The 16,324-nt window shown below is 35.3% G+C and overlaps 1 protein-coding gene across 2 annotated transcripts in view; it reads right to left on the bottom strand.

Annotated features, from left to right (window-relative positions):
• Window positions 1-966: 966 nt before the first annotated feature.
• LOC132200617 (BTB/POZ domain-containing protein KCTD12) overlaps window positions 967-16,324 on the bottom strand; it is a 66,123-nt gene continuing 50,765 nt past the window's right edge. For both annotated transcript variants that reach the window (XM_059626234.1, XM_059626233.1), the window contains exon 4: window positions 967-6,676. In XM_059626234.1, the coding sequence (XP_059482217.1) occupies window positions 6,556-6,676 (121 nt within the window). In that variant the 3' untranslated portion in view covers window positions 967-6,555. The remainder of the gene's footprint in view (window positions 6,677-16,324) is intronic.

The following is a 16,324-nucleotide window of genomic DNA, read 5'->3' as shown; positions in this document are numbered from 1 at the left end:
GAAATTAACGCCTGCCGCATTGACCGGCAAATGAATTGCGCGAGGCGCCACTACTATTATTACTCGACTCTCAAGCGAGCGCTAATTAACGACGTGCCTCTGTGGGATTTAAGTCTGCACCATTTATCTTGCGCGGCCCAGAGCCGAAACGGTCCAGCTACGCTTATTCTAGCGGGTGATCTTGCAGACTGCCGTGATTACTTTGGGGATGAAATTTATTCACCGTAGGCAATTATATCATTAATTTTGGCCTAAAAAGAATTTAAAAGAAAAATGGTGAAATTCATCATTGCGCCTTCAAAAAATAGTTTAAAATCAATGCAAAATTATTTATATTTATTTACAAATAAATTATTTGTAAACTATAAATTTAGAATTTAATTATTAAATTTAAATATTCTTGTCTAGACAGAAAAAAAATGTTAATAAGTAATAAATTATTTAATATCACATTTAAAAACATATTGAGATATTGAAAATTAAAATATAATTTTAATGTAAAAAATCATGAACACTTATAATATTTAAAAAAAAAGATAATTTATTATAATTATTTTATTACAACCATCAGCGTTTAAAATCTCTTTATTAGAAGGATTAGAAGTGCTTGTTAATTTCGAAGTTAAATTAAACAGGATTTTTCATCTTTTTGATTATTTTTTGTACTCATTTTTGATAAATTTATTATTGGTTAATACTTAACACAGTTTTTACAATTAGACAGTTAAATAAAATAAACGATCGAAATTTTATTACAACACAAGGAATTATTTCCTCAAAATATGATAATTTTTTTTAGCTACAATTTAAATTAGCTTTAGATCTCTTGTGTAATTTACTTATTAATATTTATAAACTTTTAATATATTTTTTCTTTCTTTCTTATTTTGCCATTTGTGCCAAAATAAATAAGTTTAAAAAGCATGATTTTCCAATGAATTAAAACACAAGTTGGTTTTTGTCCTAAATAATTTTATTGAATTATACTCGTAGTACATAATTACACAATCATCCCGATACGTTTGCCTTGTTAGTCAATGTTTACGTATTACAATTAATATTCTCGTTTTGTAATTAATGTAATTCATATTTTTTTAATAATATTCTGACCTTACTTAGCGTGATGTGGGTATTGATATAATAACAATATCTCTTGATAATTTTTGCGCATATGTTCGTGCGAGACTTTTCATATAATTTTTTTTTATACAATTGTATGTGTGTATAACTTTTTCTAGTATAATATTCTTTCCATCCAGGATATTAATTTTTTTCTCTCTCTCCCGCTAATAATAATATAACGTGTCGTATTCTAGAGCTTAAAATTAAATTTACACACTCTCTATGTTCACGATGCGTTCCAAAAATCGGCCATCCTGAATTAATTATCGGTTCGCCGCGAATTATTAATGTAGTGCACCCTGTTGTGCCGCTGAACAACATCGAGGGCACTCGACCGACGGGCCTGATGTTTTTATTCAACCGGCGCGTGCAGCTCTTCGAATGTAAATCATCGTGACGAGAGAGCAAATCACATAAATTTATTACATACTGGAGTACATTTTTGGGCGTTATTTTTTAATAAAAAAATTCGCTTCGTTGTGAATTAACGTTTTTATCGCATTGATTTTGCACAGCACCAAAACTGAAAATGTTATGCAATCCAATTTTATTCAAACTTGAATCCAAAGTTAATTAGGAGATCAGATTTGGAGGAATATTTTTAAGTATGTGTTGCTTACTGAGATTTCCAGTTTGCGTTGTCCTAGCTCGTATAATATTGCGCTTACAGGTTAACACATAATGATATAGTGGCTCAAAATCGATTTAATAAAATTATTCCTAACTCGAACAAATCGTTTTGATTCATCTTGGGGGTTTCGGGGTTTGCGCAATTGGCTCTCGGAGTCAAAATATCAACTGGGGAGAAGATTTTTTTTTCGCATCGAATTTTGATAAAAGCGCAGGATCTTTGGGGGCCGAACTGAAAATATATATAACGTTCAAAAATCGTCTCCCGGCGTCACATTTTTCTTCTCCAAAAGCCAGCGCTCGTATGTAATATTTCTCTTAAAAGTTAATTAAGCTTAAATATTGGTTCCTTATCAATCAAAGAGGAAATCACAGAAAATATGTTCAGAGTGTAGAATTAGAGTTTGAAAAACTGCTTCTATTTTGAGAGAAAATCTCTATTTAGAACCCAACAAGCCGAGCCGCTTCTGTTTTGATTATACAAATGTGCACTTTCTCTCTCTTTCACCGAACTCAACAATTTTTCGCACTTTTCCCGGCTAGACACATTATTTTTCCTTTAGTTTCTCTCTCTTTTTAATCAGTATTTATAAGTGCATAATAATGTATGTGTTCCATACACACGTTGATTATACAAAGAAGCAGGTACACAAAATAGGTTTCTCGTCGTATCTCAAGTACATCTTAAAAAGTTTGTCTCAGGGTCACTTTTCATGTAGTTTTTAAATACATCTTTTTAATTACATTCTCCTTTTAGTACAACGTGAAAGGTTATTTAGAATCAGTATTGATGTTTCAATTCCTTTTTATATAAATTCACGGTGAAACAAACAAACACGTTTATTCTACACTACAATGTTGGCGAGTATCGAATCATGCGGGACTGTATAATAATCGGTATATAAATGTTTACGGTAATAATTGGTTTGCTGATGGGAGGAACTCTATCAAATGTTCGTCACCATGGTTGATATAATTAATACTTCCTCCATATGTTTGCGTATTCCTCTGTGAAATAGTGAGTTTAAGAAGAAGTGTGAAATATTGAGAAATAAGCCTGAAATCGAGCTCGTCTATTTACAGGGTTTTCGCTCTCAATTATTAAGTTTCTTTTGAGGATTGCAGGTGAATTTATAATTCAAATTAACTTTATTTTTAACAAAACCATAAGAAAATAAATTACAAGCTTTGAGGTTATTTTTTTTTATAAGCCCAGTGTGGACGTCGCTTCCAGCGTTTTGAAAATTCGGGCTCAGGAAAGTGCCTTGCAGCAACTTGCACCTTGAGATAAAATCTTTGAAAGCGACATCCGCACCCTTCTTCGCTTTGCCATATCAATTGATCAAAATCTTCTGCGAGGAAAATAATTCCGCCTTTGCCGACGAGAAGAGAAAGTTTCTCGCGCCCGCACCGCCGCGTGTTCTATGCAAACACAGACAAACCGAATACATTTTCACTGCCATTGTTCCTCAACAATGGTGCAGGGTGTGTACATTTACATTTTCCGGCCAAGCAACTTTGCTGACAAACGTGCAAATGACGTCAGCACGCAGGCTGCTACGTATTGATTAATTAATCGAGCGCAGTTTACGCCGTCGATGCGCTAATAATCGCGAAATATGTAATAATAACCTCCGCACATCCCCTCTGGCCCGTGACATTTTTTTACCGTCAGAAGCACAAAAAAAAAAAAGTGACGATTTTTGTGCGCGAGACCCAATTAAAATTAACGCGGCAGAAAAGAGAGTTGGTCCGAATAGGGGCGCCGCGCAAACAAACATCAAACGCTTTTGAATCCCGCGAGTTGGAGAGAGAATGGGAAATTTTCACCGATAATTATTGTTTTCCGAAGAGGGTCTCTGCTGCATGACTCCGGGAATACGCACTTTTTCCATTGTCATGTGAAAAAAAAAATTAACGGCAGACTTTTTCAATTCATTTATTTCTGGTAAAAGTTTTTGCCACTTTTTTATTGATTGCAAAATGGTCTGTACTTTTTTATATTCTATTTGAAATTTTGTTTGCAATCATTTCCATTAGCAAAGGTTGACCTCAGCAAGTTCAAAAGTTTAATAAAAACGCAACAATATTTTTACGGATTCACTTCTAAAATCACATCAGATCAAATTGATTTATGCAACCTGCTCTACAGACGTGTCCGGCATGTTGCATTTTAATTAAAAATTACATTTCTAAGTGTTTTTAATGTGGAAAATGCTTGCTATAATAAATAAAATAAAATTTAAATTTTCGAAATTGTGCAAACACGAATTTAATGTGATTTCGTGCGCCATTAGCTGATCTGCAACGTGTTAATTGCGCTGTTGCGAGGACCGATTAGGCATGATGTGCTAATCTAATGTTCGTGTCTTGCCGAGCGGTAGTTCTGTTGATGAAACTAATCTGAATCCACCTGGCCGCGAGCACACACATGTATGTAGTCACAACGACGAAACTAATGCTTTTGCCGGCGGCGCAATCGCGCGCTCATCTGCAATAATTAGTCTGCTGATAGATAGCCATCATTAATTAGCGTTTTGTGACGTGCCCGTCAGATTAAACGTTCGCAATTTGCAGATTGAAAATAAAAACTGCCAAAGGCTCTGTGATTTCGCTCCAGTAATAATTGTTCGGCGTTCAAAGTAATAAAAAAATTATCAAATTCCACTCTCTCGGATAGTTAAAGGTTAAATTATGCGAGACGAGCTAACAACTTTCAGAACCGTTATCATTTCCGCCAGAAAATCGCTGCTGCTCTCTTTTAACGGCTCCAGTGAAAATTCCACCCCGAGTGTAGAGAGAAAGAAGAAGGGGCAGCAAATAAAACTCCCATATCGCCAAAGGGTGAAAAGTTTGCTGCCAGCATCAATCAAAGTTTTCCGCCCTAATGATCTGGCAGATCAGCGCGGCCACAGGTTTCGGGTCAGCCGAGGGTCCCAAACGGCGCCTCGGATGCAACTTTGGCCGAATCCGTGGGGAGGAGCTGCCTGCAGTTGCCGCTCGACCCCAACGGAGCCTCGACCGCGCTCCTCCCTAATTTGAACCGAAAAAGGTCAAAGAGTGGCAAATAGTGGGCTGGAAATTTCGTTTCGCTCCGTTAATTACTACGCAGGAAGGGAAAGATTTTAAAAGTACCTCTACCTTAACAGGTGCAGGCGAGATAATTATCTACATTATTTAATTCAGATTTTATTTTATACATTTTAAAAGATTTCATATAGATTAAAGATTTGTCAGAACGTGAAATAATTTTTTTGTATTTATTAATTTTGAAGAATTAAAGCAAATTATGAATACAATAAAAAAAAATTTTTTTATTGTTCCATCATCAATTTCACTTACTTTTTGCCTCTGAGAGTAATAATTCATTTCAACGCGTTCATTATTCAAAAATTCAACTGCGACTTGCAAGCGTAGATCATAAACTTTCCACGTTCCCCGAGCTCTGGCCATTCCTAGCTTTTTCCAAATAAATAAATCACCGAGGAAAACTAGATGCCATGCATCACTTCGAGGGTTGCAAAAAAATTTATGTCCGCTAGAAGGAGAAAAAACACCAGTTTTGAAACAATCTCTCCGGCCTGCCGTGAAACTGAAAAATGCACGACTAGAATGGAGAATCGATAAAAGCGCTCGCGGAATAAAATTTGCGCACGACATGTCGTCCCTTTTTTCCTGCGAATAGACGCGCACTGATGCCATTTTTCAGCGATGAAAAATACGAGAACGGAATTGCCTGCTCTGCTCTTATAAAGCAGTGCGCGCGCGTGCAATAAAAATGAACACCATTATTAGCGAAGAGCGGGCGGTCGGGCAATTTTTTCACGAACCGTTGTATTTACATATTAACGCAATGAATGCGAGGCGCAGTAGTGCCTTTCCGCGTCGCCATTGTTTCTCTACAAAAGCAGCTTCCATTGTCCGCCGAATTATTTCATACGCTTTTCCAGTTAATGGCTCTCGGGAAGGAGAGGGAAAGAGCGAGTGCCGCGGATTTGCGAAATTCAGATGACGTCAGGTGTTTGCTTTTGTTTGAAAGGACTGAGAGTTCACAACGGGCCTGTGCTTTCAGATAATGCAAGAAGCTCTTTTAATTATTTTGAGAATCGGAATTCGGTCAAAGGTATTTGAAATTCGTAGACTTTGAGAAAAACTGAGGAACTCGCAATCAGAAAATGTTTACAGAGATCAGATTTTCACCAATTTCTACTTGGAAATATCGTTTGAAACCCTCATTTTGAGTGATATTAACAGATTTATTTCATAGATTCACTTAAACCATATTGAAAATTCTTTCAAAAAACCACGTGAAATCCTAATTACATGGATAAATGCATCTGCGCATGCGCAAAGTCAAATCCCGTTTCAAAACTGCGCATGCGCCAACCGACTTTCACGGAAATTGAAATATTTACAAAGACACCGCTTTCTCCGGTACGAACGCTAACGATTGATTACATAGCACTAACTTTAGGTCAGATTGTGCACACACACGAGACAAATCTCACAAAGACAGTCCTGCCAGCCGACGAGAGTGTCAAGGAACACGCGACGGTGATTTTCGTTTTTTTTTATTTCTATATAGATCCGACGTTCGTTCTTTCGTAGCAAAATCTCGTTTTCTTTTTTTGGTACGTGCGCAAGAGAAATATAAATGTTATATTTTTCGTCAGAGAGAAGAATTCGAAGCGATGAGAAGTAAGAGTTGTTGACGTGTTTCCGCGCCAGTGGCCTTAATTCTAAAGATTTGCGTCGGTAGTGAATAAGTACAGCGTGATTAAAACCCGTTGTCGAGGACACTCTTTACTCTCTGACGAATACAAACTCATTGTAGTGGTTCCACTTGTTCTCCTCGGCATCCATGCCAGGCTTCAATGGCTCGTTGAGAGCACCTGCTGTCCCCGATCCGCAGCTCGCAACACATCTGCAACAAAAAGCACAAACATGCAGTTTCAGGTCACGAGAGAAGAACACAGCACAGCACACAAAAGCCGGCGTCGATTGCATTATTTACCGCGTCGCTCAATAATGGACGAACCGCCCGCGGCCGGACCCGAGTGCCCACCGAGAGGTCGGACTGCCCATTCAATTCCCCTAATGGAGGGCGATGAAATATTAAATTCATCGCCAAGTATTCCCAGCATTTAATTCTTTCGCCCTTTTGTCAAGAGAGGAAGGAGAGCTGGAGCGGTTCGGGTGGAAAGTTTCGAGTTAGGCAGGCCCAACTTTAAACTGCTTAAGCACCGTCGAAACTTTTCCTCGCAGCTCCGAAATAAGTACACCGACGAAAGGGAACATAGATGTCTGCGTTTTTCCACTTCCCTCAGGTGTTTGTTTACCTCCACCAGCTTTCTCTTCTAAAAACTTTTACGTGTAAATTCCCAAAGTTGAAGCGCATTAATTCTAAAAAAGGCGAGTGCTGGGAACGCCTTGAATCAATATTCTGATTGAAAAAACGATTCCTTGGGATATTTGTATTTATTTAAAGGGGGGATTGCAATCAATATTCTGGATCGATTTCCTGGGAATAATTGAGTATATTCGTTTTATTATTGAAGTGATTCAGCCCCTAAATAATTTTATTTTTTCAATCCCAGATAAAGTTCTAAAAACAGCAAGTGTCCATTATTTAAACTTATTTAATTTATTGATTGCAATTTTCATTTTTTTTTATTTATTTATTGTTAATTTTTCCAAATTATTACATCACAAATAAGCTAAATAAGTAGAATTAAAAATAAATATAAAATAAAAAATATCAAAAAATTAAAATAAAAAAACTAGAAATATTTAATAACAATTATAAAAAAGGATAAATATAGAATAATAAATAATGTTTTTTAATATCATTAAAAAAAACAATATAATTACTCTATTGCCGCAGTCATTTTTGGAATGTTTTGGTTTTAAATTGCATTTTTAGTGCTCAAAAGTTGATTAATATTCAAAACCATCGATTTGCTCTCGCTAGGAAATGTAATTTCAGTCCATTAGTTACGAAAACTCATTTGAGCTGGAAACGCAAATTCCGCTGCCGCTAAATCAACTTTCAGCGCCGCGAAATAACAATTTAGTTAGTCTCTGTATCTAAACTAATTATTCATCTGATGTATGCGAATGCAATTACTTCTTGACGTGAGTGGAAAGTTTATTTTGCACGCGACCATCCGCCCTGGCTACGAAGTCTCGACAAAGTTATAAACTTTGCAGAAAAGCTCAGTGGAAGATTTGGAATTCGCGTTCAATTACACACTGCAAGGCAGCAAGCTAATTATCTCCATTATTTTCCTCTTACGCTGGGTATAGAAAAGCGAGAGCCGCAAACTTGAGCTTGAGTACCACACGCGTTCCCGCGGGAGCAAAGTTGGGTTTCTTGCATGGTTGGCTTTACTTGCGCAGGTGAATGTTTGAACGGTATTTACCCATTTACCCTCGTCACAAACTCTAAACAATTCCAAGAATCGTTAATTATTATGCACGAAAACTAATTTCCGCATGAAATTACCTGACTTTGCTAGTTTTAAGATTTTGATTTTTATGTTAAAATGAGGTGGTTTTCAATATTGCTGATTTTTTGCATTTTTTGCTGATGAAATAGGGTCACAGACCGTGACCGAAACTGGAAGAGCCGTTTTGGTTTTGAATAAAAACAATTTTTCAACGATAAAAAGCCCGATTTCCATGAAAAATAAATTTTGATAAATTTTGATGTAGCAAGAAGCTGGATGTAAATTTACTGGCATTGGTAAGCAATTTGTAAATCCTTGTTTTGAAGTCGCAAATTTTCGTTTTAATTCATCAAATTTATGCTTAGAAAATATTTATTTTCTTCATCAGTTTTCTGCTAGATTCTGGTTTGGATAAGAACAAGTTTGTCCAAAAGAATCTTCAAGCGCAAAAAGCAGATTCCTTATCTCACAGACTCATCATTCTCCGCAGCACGAAAATTTCCCATCGCCTGACTTTCCGACTGAATTTTCTCATTAAAATTGCCCATGCTCGACGCTTCGTATCTTTTTTTACACTTTTTCCACCGCACCTGCCAATTTCTCCCCCGCTGGTTTGACAGCAAAAAATCAAGCTTGGCACGCGCATCGCAATTTCGACAAAGAAAAAGCCTCGCCCGGCCAACCACAAGCGACGCTCGTCTGCGAAAGTTTCGGTGAAAGAACAAAAAAAAAGGGTAAAGCTCCGAACTCGCTTCTTTCGCAGAGAGTTTATTTATCTTGCAGCACGAAAATGGCGACTGTTTTATTTGCGCATTTGCATCAGCATGAATTATCGTAGAAATGTTAGCGAGGCTCAATAAAATTGCACTGTACAGCGAGTTCCTTATCCTCAGCGAGAAGCGGAGTTGTTGAATTATTTAAATTTTATTCAACTGCTTTTAGCTCGGCCGGGACGAAAAAGCCTCGCTAACTGCTATTCCATCTCTCTCTGCTGCTGTTAATTACAATTTTATCAGCGAGGGAGCCGCTCGGAAAAACAACACGCGCTCGCTAAAGAGCATTAATTGGACGGGCGCTGCTTCTTTTTCCCTTCTCGACCGGACGACAATTGTCGCTGTTTTGATAAAACACATTGATTAACAACGGAGACGAAAACTTTTCCCTCCTTTTTATCTTTTTCTCTGATAAAAAGAAGTGCTTTTATTTCCTCCTCCTTCTCTCTGCAGCCAGATCGATGTCAATTAATAATATAACAAGGTCAGAGGTCGTGTCAGTCAGCCTCGGCAGAATATTGGATTTCAACAACTCGACGTGCCCAACCACTCGCTTGTCAGATTCTCTCCCGACCAAGTTTTCCGCCGAGATAGATATCGCTGTGTTTCGGTGCATTCGAGATAAACTTCTCTCTTGGCAGCAGACGGACTCGGAATTATTATCATTACTGCTAACAATGCCCGTGGGAATTGGGAGAACGGCCGCGGTTTTGTGTCGATCTCGCGAGCGAACGAACGAACGCAATCTGTGCCAAGTAACAAGTCGCTCTCGCGGCACCAATCTGGCACATTTCCACACATCTTATTTCATCCTTTCATTCTTTTGTTAAGATTTTTTCTAAGCAATTATTTAAATTAAAGCCCAGTTTAAAAAAAAATTTGATTTTTGAAATAAGATAAAATTTTTCTTTAAGAAAAATTTAGTTTAATGAACTTAAAATTTGTGTTCATTATTCTAGAATCTTATATTGCATTTTTGCAAATTTTCATTTTCTTTTCCAAGGCAAAATTATGTAAATATTCAGATACGCTTTCTACAAAATGCATTTCATTTTAATTTCGTGTATTGTCTTGATGTATAATAAGATGTTGTATATTCAAATATAAAAAATAAAGAAATATATAAACAAATAGATGAAATAAAATATTATATTAATAAATAGATAAATAAATAAAAATTTTTTAACTATTAAATAGAATGTTAATAAAATTATTCTTTTATAATTTTGTTTTGTTAAAATTGTTATTTTAAATAAACTTATTGTTTCACTTTTAAAAATTAAGTACAATCAAGTTAAAATTTTGAAAAATTCTTGGAACTCGGTTCTTTTAGCTTCATCATTGTAGCGAATAATATTTATTTATAAAATTAAAACGCCTCAGTAAAACACTTTCAGCGATGAATAAAAAATATTTAAATATTTTCTTCGATTTTATCTGTAAATTGTTTTTTAATTTGAGATTTTGTTTGATTATATCTTGTTATGGGCAGTAATAAAATATTAAAAACATAATTTGACAGGAAAATTATTAACATTTTTGTATGACTAATGTCAACAATAGGAAATGCGGAATAGTTATTTGAATAATACTGATTATGTGATAAATCCTCTTTGAAAACAATTAAATCATGATAGGTGTTAAAAGATTTCATTATTTTTAGCCTTTAAATGATAAAAAAAATCAAACACCTTTTGAATTTGAATTTAAGACAAATAATTGTTTGAATTTTTTATATGGAATTTTATTGATCATTCCAAAATTACGTTTATTTATATTTTCCTGCAAAAAAAATCTTCTGATCTCCCTGCCTGTCACTTTAGCCTGAAAGTTAAAGTGGAAATGTGCAAACTTGGCTCTTTCCTGTCACCCCGCAACGGTAAAAGCGGCAGATCGGCTTTAATTTTAATAATCTGCGTCGATCCCATAAACCAACCGGTGCGTAAACACACGCGAGAGAGCCGAATCCGCTGCGGAGGTGGTTTTTTTTTTGTGCCTTTCCTCCTCACACATGTCGTAATTTCGCGGAGGCAGAAAGAAAAATTTATTAAAAATGCAGCGAACCGAGGCCGCTGCCATCCGCGAGAGCACAATAAAATAAATAAATAAAGCGGCGCCGCCGCCCGGAGATGAAAAAATAAGGGATGGAATCGAGGAGTGACGTCATCGGCGTTATGCACCGTGCCGAGCACACATGCTGTGCGGAGCAGTATCGCAGGCGTTATTGTTTGCTCGACAACGACCAACAACAACTGCCGCCAAGTGAGAACGAGCAACAAATAATAAAGCTGCTCTGCCGTTCATATACAGACGTCACTTTTGAGGTTAATCGCGACGGGCATCTCGCGAAATTGGCCGAGACAGCAGGTGTGGAACGTTCTCTCCGGCGAAGTTGTATCACCTTTCATCAGAACAATAACGTTGTCGAGCTTTGTTAGAAGATCTTGGATTAGTTATTATATTATTAAATAATGTTTATGTACTATTTAAAATAAACTTAAATATAAACATTTTATTTTATTTTAATTTAAATTAATTTTAGTAAATATTTTTTTAAATAATTTAAATTTACTTAACTATATTATGTGATTTATTGCAATAATTGATTGATTTACACAAAAAAACCAAATTATATAAACAACCATAACAGAAAAGTTTGATTATTACAAATTAAATGGTTAATGTTTGCGATGCATGTGTTGTGAGTTCCTTAAAATTGAAGGATCATTAATTATAATTTATAATTTAATTTCAATAATGGTTTAAATATGATAAAAATATTTTAGTAAAATATAATGTAATTGTAATTTATTGAAATGAACGCCGTAGGCGTGCCACAAATTAACTCTAACAATATAACCTCCCAATTTACTTGGCTTTACAGTTTGCTGCTTCTCGCAGACTCATTTTCTTTTTTACACAATCTATTATATGATACTGTGAACAAACTCCACCACAAAATTTACAGATACAATTTTCCAATGCTTCACAGTGATATGTACTGTTTGTACAAAACAAAAAGTGAAAACCATGACACGCGTATCTGGTGAAAACATGTCTATCCTTAAATTGCGCCGCCTTCCAGTTTTCTTTAATCATCGTCTCCGTACCATAAAATTCATCACAAATATTCAATTTCTTCAGCAATTGTTCATAACAAAAAGTTTCAAATGCATTGTTCACTGGAAGGTCAAATTTTTCTTTTAAATCAGAAATAAATAAATAAAATATAATGTAAGCTTTGCCAGAATTTTGTTAAAGAGTTTTGCGTTTTTATTAAATTGAAAAAAAGTCGTTTGTTTTAAGCCTTCCAATCTAAATAGAAATTTGTAAATAAAAAAATAATTATCTTATTGATTAATTTATTTATATGATACATACAAGGCGGGGTTGTAAGATTTCAGCGGATTACAAAGCTTGATGTGTTTTTGGCCAAATAAAACTAACAAAAAGAGTTCTTGTTGTTAATCCAGCAATTATCATTATCAGTTTAAATGTTTCTTTGAAATCTTCCTCTTACATTCACGTTTGTTTGATGTTCGCAAGAAAAATGGTCAAAAACGTTTGTCTCTAAAAAAAAAAAAAAAAAAAAAACTCGTAGGTTTTTGCTTGAAGAAGTTGACACTTGAGGAGATGATCATGGAAATGAAAGAGATCGGACTTGTCCTCTTTGCAAAAAATTGTTTTTATTCAAAAAGAACATGACTAATCGTAGATTGTTGTAAGCTTTTAAAATAATTCAAATTAATTTTATTGATGTCGAAAATTAGGATAAAAAAATATAAATATATTTTTTATGAACTTCAGTCTTGATGAATTGGGATTAATTAAATTGACATAATAAACCACCAATTAGTCTTAATTATGCGCATATTTGTTAATTAGAAAAGTCGCCCGGGCCCCTTTTGCTGACGTTCGTCTGTGCATATTTGCTGGCTGCGGCAACCGGCAACCGGCGAGCGGCCGTAAATAGAAAATTATGCAAATTTGATCGCGCCGCCGTTACAAAGGGTGTAAAACTCGCGCGCGCGCCAAGTAAAGAGCCGGTGCATGACACAATAATAATGGCGGGCCGTCCGCTTGAGCGATGGCGAATAATTATTGCAAATTAACTCGCTCCGTCTCTCTCCGGTTGACGCGCGGACAGGGTTCATTTGCATGGCACGGGGGTGATTACACCGCACCGCGAGACGCAAAAAAGGAACTCGAATACAAAACGGGCTTTATATGCGGCACCGCCGGGAACGTGTGGCAATTTGCAAATTCGTGTTGCCTCGGGAAGAATTTGCATCCAATTTATTTATCCAGGCGTGACGGGAATAAATTCAGACACTAATAGATGTTGTTTTTATACATTTAGTCTTCCAATCTAAATGGAAATTTTAAATAAATAAATATCTAATTGAACAATAATTATTAATATGATATAAGGCACAGTTGAAAATATTTCAGGGGATTTAATTTTTAAATAAGCTTAAACTCACTCAGAACAAATCTTTTCTAATTTGCCAATAAAACAAAACTGAAAACAACTGAAAATGGGATTAAAAAGAAAGAAATGAAATATTTTATTTTTAATCTCTAATAAACACGCATTAATTTGAAGACTAAAAATTAGAGTAAATAATTAAATGTTTTATTAATTTTTATACATTTAATAATGATTTTAAAATTATTTTGTCTAAAATTGTTTACACTAAATTTTTTTGTTTTTTTTAAAAATTATTGTTAAATTTATATATTAAATATATTTAATTTTTTAAAATAATGAATTAAATTTTATTTATAAATGTATAGTTTTATTTTTATTATTAATATTAATTTTATAAAGCGAGGAGAATTTAGAGATGCCGAAATTAAACAAAATCGGCGACAAGAGCAGCTCATTTGTGCAAAATAAAATTGCACACCTGCCGGTTAAATATTCACGACGGGGCAAACGTAATTTATTCCGACTTGCTTTGAATGCGAACCTCGATAAAAGGCATTCTTGAGCGACAGAAATGAAGGCAGGACCTTTTCTTTCAGCGCGCCTGGGATCTCGACACGCAGAGAGAATTTGCAAATCATTACGAGGCGATTCTCTTGGCCTCCCCAGCCAACTTTTCTCGTCCGCGTATTTTCATTTCTTTAATGGCCGCAGAGTGCACACATGTTCCTTGTTCTCATCTCCAATACGGGGAAGAAGGAAAAGTAAACCATGTTTTTGGTCGGTCCATTAGTGGAAATAATTGGGGCAAAAATAGGGGCACGTCTCGGTCCGCTTAACGGCACCTTGGGGACAAACGGAAAAAAATCCAACTTGGGGAGGAAAAACTCCTTAATTCTCGCGCTCTCTTGCATACGGGCTCTAGTCTCGTCGTAAAAGGGTCGTAAAAGAAGAGATTGGTTGGCTCAGAGAAAGAGGAAATAAACGCGCCGATGCGCCGCTTTCCCACGCTCGTTTATTATTCCGGTCCTTGCTTCATTATTTGATTAGAGAGACCGGGAAATTTTCATCGTCTGTGGGAAATTTCAAGAGCGGCTGAATCAACGATCCAATTCAATCGAGGAAATTTTATCCATATGCTCTGAAAGTCAAATATGTGGAAAAAAAATGAAAATCAAACTTAAACTCTTCTTGAAGAGGCAAGAAATGACTTGATTTTAGAATTACACAAAAATAAAAAAAACATCGTGCTTTTCCATGATCATCTCCACAAATTGACTTTTCCTGAAAATATTCTAGCCCACAGACTATTTTTGTCTGTTGCTCCTTTTCCTTTCGAGAAGGAATTTTATTTGCATCATTCATCCTAATAAAAAATTCTTTTGATTTAAAAATTAATAAACAGGAAATAAAATAAGGCTACCGGGATATAAAAAAATAATAAAGGACCAATCAAATTACGATGAGAACATTTTCTTTGTGAAGAAAAACGTTTTGGGATATTTACATCGTAAAATTTCTGATATATTTCCCTATCTCCTTTGTTTATAAAATTGTCATCTTTTTAAATTGATTGGAATAATTTTGTTTTACAATTTAGATTTATCAGAATTAATTAATTAAAATTCTACAAACCAGATTAAAAAGATGAAATAAAGCTTTTTATGAAGGTTTCGTTTCAAACTGAATGTGCAACTGAAGAGAAAATGAAATTTGTAATTTTCATATCATTATAATGTGCGGAAGTAACGAAGTTTAGCTTTAACCTTGTTGAAAAAAATGGTCTTTATTGAGCTATTTTTTTTTTTTTTTTAATAAAACCATTTTTACAACAAGGAAAAATCCCATCCATGATCATCTCCTCGAGTGTTAATTTCTTCAAAACAAATTATATGTATATTTTTAATTAAAAAAGCTTAATAAAAATCAGTTCCTCTTTTTTTTAGGGATAAAAATAGAATAGCTTTTTTCCTCGTTGAAAAGTTGCTTTTGTTTTTATGAAAAAAGAAAAGCTCTGCCACTTTATGTATTATTCAGCGAAAAAAGAGTGAGTTTGCTCATGAAATATGGTCGCAGGACCGTGACCAAAACAGGTACAGAGCCATTTGCTCTTTGAATAAAAAATTTCCCAATGAGCAAAAAGCCCACAAGCGTTCCTAGTTCTTTAAAATTTTGGGTTCTTTCCTGCCTTTTTTTCACAGTTTTTTTTTTAAAGGATCTCCGAGCGAGCTGCAGAAAAAAAGCGAATCACTCACGGATTAGATTAACGCGTCAGGGAGAGTCAAGTGCTGATAATTAGTACGATTCGCCGTCATAAAAAATGAGACTTGGCCGCTTTTCATTACGAACGGTGACACCATTTTTTTCCTCTTCCTTCTGGTTCTTGATGAAGAGTTACGCGTCTCGGTTCGCACGTGTTGAGGCTGCTTTTGCGTCTCGTAGGTGGAAAATCGATATTCGCCGCCCCGTTTCTGATCTCTCCGGGCGCGTCTGAATATTTCATGACTTTTGTTGTGCTTTGCCTTTGCCGCCGACGAACGCGTTTTTTTCTCTATCGCGTAATTATTCAGGGCGTGACGCACGCAGCGACCGGTCAAAGGGTCTCTCTACGTTCTGCCTGCCAATAATCGGTGGCTTTTTAAAAAAAAATATCCCCAGCTAAAAGCCGATCGGGTTTTGATTGACCCGCGGAGCTTTTACATCAAAAAACCTGATTGGATTCCCATATTTTTTGTGATCAAAGTCGTTTGATAACGAAAATAATGATAATTTTTTTATTTTAAATTTTCCAATTATTGAAAAAATTCTTGCCATTTTGTCCTAAAATTTATTTCTTTTCAAATATAATGACAGTTGAATGTAATCAATGTGATGTAACAATTTGTAGTATTTTTACTAATAAACAACAACAATAATAATAA

The sequence above is a fragment of the Neocloeon triangulifer genome, unplaced genomic scaffold (genome assembly GCF_031216515.1).
Source record: "Neocloeon triangulifer isolate White Clay Creek 2 clone unplaced genomic scaffold, ASM3121651v1 ptg000014l, whole genome shotgun sequence".
Taxonomy (NCBI): Eukaryota; Metazoa; Arthropoda; class Insecta; order Ephemeroptera; family Baetidae; genus Neocloeon; species Neocloeon triangulifer.
The sequence above is the reverse complement of the archived record's forward strand: the minus strand, read 5'-3'. Positions and strand labels throughout refer to the sequence as shown.